This window comes from Magallana gigas, chromosome 5 (genome assembly GCF_963853765.1).
Source record: "Magallana gigas chromosome 5, xbMagGiga1.1, whole genome shotgun sequence".
Classification (NCBI taxonomy): Eukaryota; Metazoa; Mollusca; class Bivalvia; order Ostreida; family Ostreidae; genus Magallana; species Magallana gigas.
The window spans coordinates 39362657-39375463 of record NC_088857.1 but is presented as its reverse complement, the minus strand read 5'-3'; the positions used below and the strand labels follow the sequence as shown (position 1 = coordinate 39375463).

Sequence of the window (12807 nt, the reverse complement as noted above, 5' to 3'; positions counted from 1 at the left end):
GTCGAACTTGTTGGTTCATCGTGACGTTAGAGTTTCTATCACTCGCTTTGTTGAGAGGACGGGGAACAATTCGATTCTCACACCAATTTTCACCAATGAATTTTAAATGTAAAGTTCCTAACGCGAATTTTCCGTGAAGTTGCGGTTAGCCCGGTAGCATGCCAATCGGCTTTCTACTAAAAATACTACCCAACTTTCACGAACGTATCTTGTATTTGATTTGTATTGTAACTGTAAATTGTAATATAAAAGTTCTTAAAATCCATATGGTGAATTCAGGGGAAAGCTCAATTCGTTACACTCGCTCAAGTTTACGCTGAATAAAAAAACTCCAAAACGAAACAAAAGTTCAACAAGTTGTATTTAAGTTGGTAAATAAACGGTACATGGGATTCCAATGAAAACCGATTCTCGGAGTTCCGAGAGAACCACTTAATAACGTGCGGAGAGTCCAGCACGGGCAGTCCGATATAATTCTTTGCACAAAATCGACACTAACGTGCGGAAATCCAGCACAGCTAGCCCGATATCACACACACTCCACTAACGTGCGGGGTTCCAGCACAGTTAGCCCAACCGTTCTCTTCTAGATCTTAAACCATTCTCTCTTACAATTATTTTTTTTTTTTGACAGGCATTGCTTTTTTATGACAAAGGGATAGTAATGGTATGCCAGAAAAGTAAACATTCACACATATAGCTGTTACGATAATTTCAGACTTCTATTGTCCAACAATTATTTAATTTGCCTGGAGATTAACTTAAGAAGATATCAAAGACTAGCGTCAAGAGGATTAACATTTTTGTCAAATGAAAGCATCTCCGTTTGTTTGGTTATTTCCTCTTTTTTTTGTTACAAACTCAATTGCGTAATTAATCTGAGAGAAAAAAAAACCCCTTAAGTTATCATAGCAGCTTGTAAATTTTTAATCGTTAACCTGTTATATTAAAAGTTTAAAATCGAAGATTTCTAAACTTATCTATAACAATAGATTGTTATAGATAAGTTTAGAAATCTTCGATTTTAAACTTTTAATATAACACAATTTTGTAAAGACCATGAAATAAATCCTAAGCGGCTTTGGAAGTAAATGAAATTAACAAAATCGATGAGAAATGCGTTTTGTGAATAAGTAGTTAAACAACATTGAACATATTTGAACAAGTATGATGACAATAAGTGGAAAAAAGAAACCCCGAACGATATCAATGGACGTCAAAATGTTGAACGACATATTTCGGTAAGACGGACGTTAGACAACAAGTAATACAGGGCAAGTTTGGAGCCGACAGATCGTTTGTACTTAGAAAATATTTAAAAACAAAACAAAACTAGAAATATATACTGAATGTGCACGCAGAGTACATGTTCAAAGATAATATTTTTTCTAAGACATTTTCGGAAATAAAACGTTTATGTTATCGTGAACGATGTGGAGGGTTTAGCAACAACGTAAAACTGGAAATTTTTGACGTCGCACATTGCGCCGCCTGACAAAACTTGTTGTTACTAATTATTCATTTTCTCGAGAAATAAATAAAGTACAGATTTGAACTTTTCAGCATTGTTTGCCAAAGGGTCATTGAAGAAAATATAGAAGTCTAATGAAATTCCAGTGAACAGATTATAAATTATGTGTCCTGTCTACATTATTTTGGGACAACCCTCGTATTTTCCTACACTTAATCTTTGACAATGTACCCTTATGAAATACCATTTTTACCAAAAATAAGATCCTATGCAAGATATAAAACTAAATTTTTGGTAGGGATACACTGTTAACTCCAATTCCCTTTATTTTAGTTCTGCCCCCTCACTGTAAAACGATCAAATTTTATATGAGAATATGCATATATATAGGTACATATTCATCTTCAACTACATTGTACTAGCTAGTTATTGTATTTTATTTAAAAAAATTCCTACATGTGGAAGAAAAAACTGTACATCAAGGCGCTCAAATTAAGAAAATTCAAAAATTTGATTGGTCTTCCACATTTTAAACGATTGTTGTTTACCAGGCGTGAACTCGTGCTACGTTTTATAACCTTATTCATTTGATCGATGAATACACTCGATTGAAAAATGTTATCATGTGATATGTTAAAGAGCTATTACATGTATAATCAATGCATAGGCGTTGGAACTGGGTGGAAGGGGGGGGGGGGGGGGAGGTCCCCCACCCACACTTTTTTGGGGCAAAGTCAGACATAGCCGTATTCAAAATCTTTTTCTTTTTTGCTTGTTAAGATTTCTGATAAGGTCTACCCCCCCCCCCTAAATGAGCCTCAGACTGCAATGTATTGACAGGCATATCACTCTATTCTACTAAGGCCCATCCTTTATTTTCATCTTTATTCAAAATCAACATTAACAAATGGCTACAAATCAAGATGATTTTCCACTGTAATGTTTTTGATAGGGATAGCGACAATACATTTATCCCCGTAACAGTAATGTTTTAAACTGTTTTAAAGAGATCGTTTTTATTTAATTGTGTCTGAAAAACCAACAAAGTTGGTGTAGATTCATCGTATAAGGAGAGGGCTCCAAAACGTTGTTACAGCATATCATCCTTCTAATTTTTCTTTACAAGTATTTAACGTTTAGTGAGACATTTCTAGGGATAAATCGAAATTACAGCGTCACTCGAAGAATTATAAGCAAGATTCAGTTCTGCTTGGTTCGAGTCAATCTTTTGTTCACAAGAGTTAATTACATTCAACTTAAGATTTTTAAACTTGGTATTTCCTATTCAGAATGAACAAAAGCATGGCCTCAGTTCTGTGAGCAAAACTCTGTACCTTGCTTATAATTCGAAACTTGCTACAGCGGAATATGGTATGTAAAGAGAAAATTGTAAACAATTAAAACAGAAGAAACCTGCACTAAAGCAAAGAAAGAGCACAATTTATTTTTTTTTCATAATATATATACCTATATATTTCTAGCAGCAAAAACAATCTCCGTTAGACTGAAAATGCACAGCATCTTAACAAAGCACGTTGCATTATAATCAACCATTACGTAGAGATCGTAACGGAATTACCAGTAGAATGTATATTATTTATAATATAATATGTTGTTAGTGCATCAGATTTTGCTCATTTTGCAAAGGTAAACAATTAACTGTCTGATTTACTAAAGTCTATATTTGATCCGATAAAAATTCCAAAATACAGGCGATATTTCCCCTCAAGTTACAATGCATAAACGAAATTTAAAACAACGTAAAACCACGGTCACGCATGAAAATGTAAACGTATTGAAAGATTTAACCTCAATTCACTTCACGAAATCGGCACAAATATGTTTAGCATGTTTCAAGTATACCTTAGCAGGTAAACTGTTGAACAACAAGCAAATACATCTTTGTCAGTTTGACCCGTTTGTAATGCGTCAACATTCAAACATGGCTGCTTTATATAAAGAACTTTCGTTTTCGATATGGAATACCGAACCCGAAGTTATAAACTGATTGACCGCGATTATCTCTATTTTAATTTTCGTAACTTACTCAAAATTGAAACAGAATTTGCCGATAATTTTTGCAATTTATATTTTCCTTTCCATAAGGATTATTTATGCAAAATTACGTTGAATTCGACTCAATAGTTCTTGAGAAGAAGATTTTTTAAAATGCACCCCCCTTTTTCTACAGTTTCGAGGTTTTCTCCGTTTTAGATAAAGATCAGTCTTTCATTTCTGCAATTTATAATCATCTTTCTATAGGGATGCTTTGTGTCAAATTTGGTTGAAATTGGAAAAGTGGTTTTAGAGAAGAAGTTCAAAATGTGAAAAGTTTACAGACAGACGGACGGACGGACGGACGACGGACAAAATGTAATCAGAATAGCTCACTTGAGCTTTCAGCTCAGGTGAGCTAAAAACATTCTATAAACAAAAATATAGTATTGCTATTCAAACGTCTATCTATTTCAAAATTAGGAAAATTATTTGCAGTTTTGTTGACACCGTTTTTAAGAGTTATTTAATTTAATCACTTTTTAGCTTGACAAAAGTTTGTCATACGTATAAAGTGTTCAATAAACATTCATTCAGACAAAAGAATTTGCACCAACTCATTTTATATCAAATCACATTATCTGCAGGTTGCTTATATTGTACATGTATAAATAAAATAAGTGTCTATTGCTGAATTCTTTTTGGTTCTTTATATATACTAAGTAAATAAAATAATTCTTACATAAAGATTATCTGTGAAAGCTTTTAACTACATGTATTTCTTTAACCAATACAATCAAATACAGATTTTGATTGTGAATTATTTAAAGACAAATAAGAATTCAATCTTTTCTGCATTAATAGTTTTTATTTCAATTTCTTATACATAAAAACACATATGAATTTATAAAACGTTTAAATATTTCATTAAATGTTGCAAAAATAAATTCATACCTACTAAAAAACTAGACTGATTACGTAAACAAAATTATATCTGCACAAATTAACGTGAAGAGTATAGGATTTTTTAAAAAGTGTTAAAACATTGCGTAGTGAGGTCCAAAACTAATGATATTAAGCATAGTAGAGATATATCTTCGCAATTTATTTAAGGCTTTAGAATACATACAGCACAGTACAAATACTAAATACGTCTTACGGCCTAACATAGTGTACATGAATTTTATATAGCTTATTTCAAGGCATCAAAGCTCTGCACGTCAATTTTGTTCGAGTTGTTCTGGGACAAATCGAAAATTTATAGCTCATTTTTATTTCATTACACAACACAAATTTCAATTTGTGCTATGGGATTGGTGAGTATGGTTTTGCAAGGTGTAATGATATAATGATTTCCTAAGTAACAATGGGTTAAAAATACAACGGTTTCCTCTTTTAGTAAAATCCGTCGTTTGTATTTGAGTTTAGTTGGTCCATATATAATCCTTCTTCTTCCGAAAGATTTTATTGTTGGCTTGGTTCTAAAAAGATACTGTAAAGTAGGGTTGAGAGGATAAATGGTCTTTCTTCCTCTGAACGCTGGTAGTGGTCTCACATTCATATTAAGAGTTCTTATTTCAGGAAAGTTAGTTCCAAACACATCAATATGATAACCAAGAGCATGACCTCCTAGTATCCTTCTACATGACACTGCTGGGTTTCTACAATACAACGCATGACCACATTGAACAAATTAGTACAAGTTATGGTACTGTAGTTTTTCTGGTTTTTTAAATTTGGCTTTTATCTGTAAAGTCTATTTCGCCAACATATTTAGTAATTTCATATATATATTTCAGAGATAATTGAAAACAGTAAATTATCTCTTAAACTGAAATTTCTCTTTCTCTCTTATTTCCCTTTTTTCTCTTTCTCGTCAATTATTAAAACAAATACATGGCCATATAAAGAATAAAACTGTGAATTCGTTACGGAAGAATTATAAAATTGCAATTTGGTGAACAATTTTGCTAGAATCTTAAAGGGGCATGGTCACGATTTTGGTCAAATTTTATTTTTCTGTTCTTATTATTTGCAATGCTTTAGGAATACATTTCTAATGATCAAATGAAATTTGGGTGCCAGTCGTTGAGTTTTAAGCAAGATACCGGGCTTGCAATTCTTCGTCATGTAAACAAGGCTCGTGCCCTGTTTTTGTTTACATAGGTTCAATATACCAGTGCAAAATCTTTTTAAAGCTGGTTTGTCTATCTTATTATTCATTTTAAGCATAAATAAACAGTCGTGACGACAAATACATTCATTATAGGTCTAAAACTGAATTTTCACAACATTCAAAAGGTAAACACACGCTTTGTTTACATAGCGAAAAATTGTACGCTCTGTAACTCGCTTATGACTCATCAAATGACACTCAAATTTTGGTTGCCTATTAAAAATGCCTTACTAAAGCATTGTAAACATTTAAATCGAAAAAAAATAATTTTTGACCAAAATCGTGACCATGCCCCTTTAAGCATTTATAGAAATATTACTCTCTCTCTCTCTCTCTCTCTCTCTCTCTCTCTCTCTCTCTCTCTCTCTCTCTCTGCCTGTTCTTACTTTTGTTGTGTTCTAGCCATTAATTTAGGTTGCATTGTCATGATATGATTCTCATCAGCAGTGGAACAAATAATCTTTGCAAGTGTCACTTTCTTCAATTCTTTTAATTGGTCTGTAATTATATTAAAATTCATTTCCAATCACATTTTGTCAGGGTTATTCATCTTTAATATCAGTTTGTTCTATGACTGTTAACATTTTTTCAGTTAAACAATACTAAAATCGTTCTTTTTTTTTTATTAAGTCTTCTAACTTTATGCTTTGTTTTTCTTACTTACAATAGCCTGAATCGGATATTGATACGAAAAATAAAAGTTTTTAATCAATTCTTATTTCTTAGCTGTCTATCTATATTAGTAAGATTCTTCAATCTACTGAGTTCTTGTCAATTTTGAAGATACTCATATGCATGTTTCTGCTCACATTAATTGTATTATTTATTTCCACTACAAATATTGCCGTTGCAAAACATTTATTATTAACCAGTTAATATTTAAATGTTTTGCAAGTGGAACTTAAAACTTAAGATTTAAATAAAATGATTAATAAACTTTATATTCCTGCAACATACGTAATTTAGCTTTTACATATACGTTCAATGTGTTGGGAAATTTTTCGAGTATTATCAATGATCTTAGTGCGGCGAAATTAAATTGATTACACTGTTTCAGTCTATATCCTAAAGCCTTCGAATCTATTTTGATTCAATGTGCATTTAGAACGACAGATCTGTACTTATAATGAGTAGTATACCTGCGGAAAAGCCATGGACTGGGTGTGGATTCTCATACCAAAACCTGTCCCCTGTTTTCAGAACTTGGAACTGGAAAGCAAGTATGCAGGAAAAGGTAGGACCCAGCAAAGCACCTGGAAGCCTTCTCTCTGATAGACCTCCCGCAAAGATGTCAATATCATCCGGGTGTCTAAACAAAACATTAAAGATATAAATTCTCGTTTGAAAATCTTCGTAAAAAAGAGTTTTTCCCTGAATTTGAAAACTTTCTGACCTGTATATAGAACGAAGATTTGCTGCGGCTCTACTGTCGTGATCAACTAGTCCGAGGTTCCACGTTCCAAAGTGGCGGACCGGGGAAAGTCCACACCATTCCCTGTAAACAGTGTAACTTGGAAGGCCATGATCTCTGCCCCTTTGTATATTCAGTGCTGCAAGATCAAAGCTCTTGGTCGCTCCACTTGCCATTTCCGATTCTGATTCAAACAATCTGTTCCGAATAGCATCTACAATGAAGCCGTCAGGTTGGGACGTACCCGTTCTGGATTTCCAGTTTGCCATGTACTCGTGTCCATAACCATTTGACGATAGAGTCATCCGGGGTCGATCAAAGTGCTTAAAGAGACTGTCGACAAAAATAGAGTTCCCATTGTCTGTACCAACAATTTGCCGTACCAACGTGTGACCAAATCTGAAGACTGCTGTGGCAAAGGCGTTAATGATTCGTGGATCAGTGGAAGAATTGTACACATTGTCGTGGGCTGGTTTGTAAATCCTTAAATTAAACCGTCTCATTATATCGTTATTTAAAACAATTGGGAGAAATTCTTTATAGGTAATATGTTGCAATTCGGCAATAACCATGCGTTTGGCCTCTTGGAACAACATCTCATCAGCGAGAACACCAAAGTTTTCTCTAAGCAGTGTAGCAATGAGATTGTGACGGCGAAGAAAAGCAGTGTGTATAACAGTTAAAAGAGGATTCTCTGTATGCCTGTGGTCTCCTAATTAAGAAAAAAGATAAAGTGAAAGTTAAAAAGCTTCGGAGTTTATAGGAATTATTAATTAGCATTGGTATGAAATGACTTTGTTTTGAAATTTCTTGTATAATCATTCCATGTTCTAAAACAAACAAAAATGTTTAAGTTGTATTGAAAGAGGGAGTTTTTATAATTTTAAAACTGAAATAACATTTCGCAAGGCGTCTATTTTTGTTTACTTTTGATTATTTGTATTTTTGTCTTAAATATAAAAATTAATACCGGTATCCGCTTATAAAAGCAAGACAAATTAATTTGAAATTTAAACCATACCAGCGTCAAAACAGTGTTGCATTTCTGGAGCCTGGTTGTCTTCCATTTGGATATTGCAGGTATTTTCATCGGTTTTTGGCATCATACCACGAGTGTGGGGGTAGTCATCGCTTACCTTTAGAAAACCTGTTAATGTTATGAACACATTTTATTTCAATACAGGCGCCATCGCTGTTGTATCTGTGTTTTTGTCAAGCACAAATATCGATTTGTGTACGTTGTATACGTGTACAAAAAAAAGGAAATAAATAACATAAGAACAAGTACCTAATTCTCCAGTTCTTAATGAATCTTCTTTGGCTTTATTAAATCCATAAATCATTGTGCCATCGATGAAGGAAGACCTTTGGTTTTGTTGTTGACGAATGCCTGCAACAATAGAACAAAGTTTTTTTAATTTCATAAAGGAATTTTTTTCATTTCAAAATTTATGTACAGTTAGCATATACTCAGATACCGTAATATTGTGGGTCTTAAAGGAATTAGAATATATACCTGTTGAGCAATCTAAGGGTGGTGCGGCATCTGACCGTATAACAGTCATACATTTCTTTGTAGGGTCTCTAAAGTGTGGATCGTTGGCCGAAACAGATATACTGAAACACTCAAACCTACAATAAAATGGGACAAAATTGAATTAATTACTGCATACAATGGCCTTTATCAGGATGACACTAAAAAACTACTGTGACAAATTGATTCGTACCTTTCTGGAGAAGAGCAACAGTCCTGAATTATATTTCCATTTTCATCTAAAGAAAACAATAAAAACATTGATTTTTAACATCTACAATGTACCAGTTGGAGATCCTCATACTTATCAATTCTATATTTTTGACCCATTATAGTTGCAATTGGTGTTATTTTCATAACATGTAATATGTCGCTTGCTTACATATTGTACCAAATGTTAGTTCATAAGTTTTGGTGTCTTTATAAACACCGTTAAACATGCATCTGAAAATCTCTTTTTATGTATAGACAAGTTTATTATATTTTGGCATGACAAATAAAGGTCATTTCAATATCGACTCATACATGTCAAGAATCAAAGCCTCATTTTTAATTATTCTCTAACCAGGTCATTGGTACAAGAAGTCATTTGCAAGAATTAGAGCCTAATTGCATCTATGTTAATCCGATGATATAACAGCCATATTATAAGAAGTATGAAGTTGCAATGAAACGCTATTCGTTGTTTACCTTGCATTAATGGTGTGCTTGTAAAATCATGGTCTAGAAACTGGCCAAACGTGGTCACATACGGCGTAAGCTGAGAGTTAACGCTATCAACGGTTTCTTGGTGGACGGCATTGCTGACGTCACGAGCGCTCGGTAACATACCTCCTAGTACACTTCGTGTCCTTGGCGCCTCTACACCTATTGTTTGGTTAAGAATAAAAATATTTTGTAGAAATCATTCTCTACAAAATAAGATAATGTTTATAATATAAAATTTTCAAATCTTACATTAAAAGAGGAGTCTCATATCACATATTGTTATTTATCAATAAATATACCATCGTCGTATGCAGATGCTACGATTCGCCTAAATGGTGTGAAAGCTTTTCCATATAAAGGTGCGTCCAAGTTATTACAAGCACCGCTGGTGAGTCTATATTTTCGCTGTGAATCACATTGTTGAACTTCGTAACAAAATGGAGTGAATTCTTGTCTCAGCATGTCTTGGTGGCTCGGATGATCTATTAGGGTCCGAACCTCTGCGGCGTTTCTGGCGTCCATCCTAATTTACCCCAAAATTGTTACTATTTATACTATTAAACGTGTTTGAAATGATAAAATAATAGACTTCATTCGCATGTAGCTATGAAATATTAAGATTTAGATACATACATTTTTGCCGTGCTTTTACATATTGAAGACAATGCGTGGGCCCGATCGCTTAGCATCGCAACCATTTCCTCATCGTTTTGACGAGAAAAACTGTAGTGAAATTTTACTGGGGTATTTCGACCTACTGTGTGATAGAAGGGCTGTCCACCACCAGTGTTATTTGTTTCTGAAACAGAAATGAAGGAATTTGGTCTGATACCTTTCAGCACCCCCCCCCCCCAAAAAAAAAAACAACAACAAAAACGGTCGACTTACGTATTTTTCTATTATTTATTAAATTGACTGTTTTATCGGTATATTAATTTCATAGTTGATTTTTTTTAGATACAAAATATCAGATAAAGTGAAGTTTCAAACTCACCGATAGGTATTGTTGCCGGTGGACCCAATAATGACATTGTTTCTTCTATCATAGCTTGCATCATTTGCCCCATACCGTCCATATTTGTCGGTGTTTCTTCAGGATGAGGAATTGGTACAGTCAAAGACTCTGTCATCAGTGCTGGATTTAAATCACCGAAGGCCATATTCAGATTTGACAGTATAGGTTTAGGGGGTAGAACCTGGGCACTGTATACCTGGTTGGCCCGTGATTGCCTATCTATCAGAAGATGGTCTAGTTGCAATGATCTCACTCTCACGGGCTTGGTGACATGGATTCGTCCATGCAAGGCCATGGCTGGAGGGACCAGACACAAAACCATAACGAGGGTGTTCATCCTAATTGAATAATATTACCGAACAATTATTCATTAGCTCCATACAGCTGGTGACGCAATGATTAATGATTTTCAATGCAAAATGCATACTGAGATCTCCAGAATCTTGGTCACAGATGCTTAATGAAATACCATCTTTAAATGCTCTTGTAAAAATTTTGTACATGTATATCTATGCAGTAAAATTCAATTATCCATGCTTCAAATGTATGATAATAAAGTAGATCTGGAACAAATACTTTGTGCATTACAAATTGAACGTTGGACGAAAAGGCATAGATGAATTTGTCCTTTTTGCAGAAATGAAATGTCAATTTTTTTTATCATAAACTAAACTGTTTCATACTTGAAGATGATTTTTTCTTTATCAAATGCGACCACTTTTCAACAGTTCTTGTTTCATATAGCATTATGCAGGCACCATACATTTTAATGCATACATTCTAAATTGAATCTGAAGTCGTATGCAGAGAAAAAAATATCCAAACCACTCCCTGGCGTTTGCCACGAACTTACCTGATAGAGTCCATCTTTTCACCCGAGAAAATTTGTCTGGGTTGCAATTTAAACCAAATCAATTCCCCGCCTTCTGCAAGACTTATCATCAATCATGTATAAAGCTTTATCAAACGAGGCCTTTAAAAATGGCACATGACTGGTACTCTCTGGGTTCTGTAAAGTTAAATATTGATTACATTAACTCAAATTTATATAAATTAGGGTGTGCATATGGCATGTCAAACGTTACAATATTCAATGTTTGCCATTTCCTAACTATAAAACTTTTTTTGTATCTTACAGTTTGCCAAATGATTTCTATATATTAATGTCATTTCTATTGTTAAACAATAGAACTGAATAAATCTATGTACCCCGGCCTATATGAGTTGTACTTTTTTATTTAAAATTTTTTGAATGTATACTCTTGGTTATTGCATTCAAGATGTTTGCGATTTTGAAAAAAATCTTTTTTAATATCATAAATGAAAACGATTACAAGACAAATAGAAAAAATATTATTTACTTAATAGATATGAATTAAATCAATCAATATATTAATACCAAAAAATACAAATGAAAAACAATGAACGTAAAGGTAAGAATTACGTAAGTAAATAATGCAGAGGTAAAAATTAAATAATTTAAAGGTGTTAACTAGTATTAAAATTAATAAATAATAGAAATGCTATACCTTGGTCTTTGGTTTTGCTTTGCTTGCTTTCCTTTCGCAGTTGGTGTGATAAGTGAATGATAACTCAATTTTAAATTCAAACAAAGCATCATTTGATGTGAAAATTGAATTTTTTTTAGAAAATACAAATGATAAAAAGTGAAAAGAGAATAAGTTTGAATATATTTATCTTAGCTTTATTTTTACTTTTTTATGTGTGTTGTTATTAGTGGTATCATTTTTTCACTAGAATAAGTCAAAAAGTCTCAAGTTTTCAGTTCATAAATCACTCAACATCTTATTAACATATGGAAAATGGGGACATGCATTAATTAATTTCATGTCATAAGGTACATTTACGTTATGGTCAGATATACAGAAAATATATAGGCCTTATTGTTGAATAGAATCAATAATACTTCGGGATGAAGATTCATGTAGGAAAGACTAATCGGTACATCTTAGAAATAAAAATGTCCAATTTTGTCAATAATTTTACATCCCATGTTGCCAAAGATGCAAAAGTCTAATAAGATTAGGTTTATCAGAAAATTGTCATCACTTAATTTGTTTCGGATTTGTGATATTGCAATGCGTTCTTAAGTATAATGAAATCATAAAGAAAACATATTAGCCTTTTATATAATGGAATACCTTCCCATCTTCCCATTTAGATGGTGATTTGAATTTTATTTTTCAAATAACAATTTCATACGAAGGCCCGCGGTTTTTCTTTCATATCAGCTTGCCTAATTCTGTATGAATTTGTCTTGCAACCTCTGTTAACAGCAGGTAATAACCCATATTTGATTAACAATAATTTTCAAACTCATTCCGGGCTTTCTGATTATGCTCACACCCCCCCCCCCCCCAAGGATTAGGATTTTGAAGATTTTTGGAAACTTTAAATTTCTTATCATAGTATCCTAATATTTCAATCTAAGAAAAAATTCTATCAAACTAAAAAATGAATAAAACACGTACAACAT

General features: G+C 33.1%; 1 protein-coding gene across 1 annotated transcript; it reads right to left on the bottom strand.

Moving 5' to 3' along the window:
• Nucleotides 1-4440: 4440 nt before the first annotated feature.
• On the bottom strand, nucleotides 4441-11530 carry LOC117693090 (peroxidase-like protein). Its single transcript, XM_034483223.2, has 13 exons — nucleotides 11164-11530; nucleotides 10290-10648; nucleotides 9929-10094; nucleotides 9595-9818; nucleotides 9278-9454; nucleotides 8781-8826; nucleotides 8570-8685; nucleotides 8342-8443; nucleotides 8075-8200; nucleotides 7036-7765; nucleotides 6782-6951; nucleotides 6029-6140; nucleotides 4441-5127 (listed from the first exon to the last, which is right to left on the bottom strand). The coding sequence occupies exons 1-13, from the start codon at nucleotides 11250-11252 to the stop codon at nucleotides 4746-4748; spliced, it is 2799 nt and encodes a 932-aa protein (XP_034339114.2). The 5' UTR covers nucleotides 11253-11530; the 3' UTR covers nucleotides 4441-4745.
• Between the last annotated feature and the right edge of the window lie 1277 nt (nucleotides 11531-12807).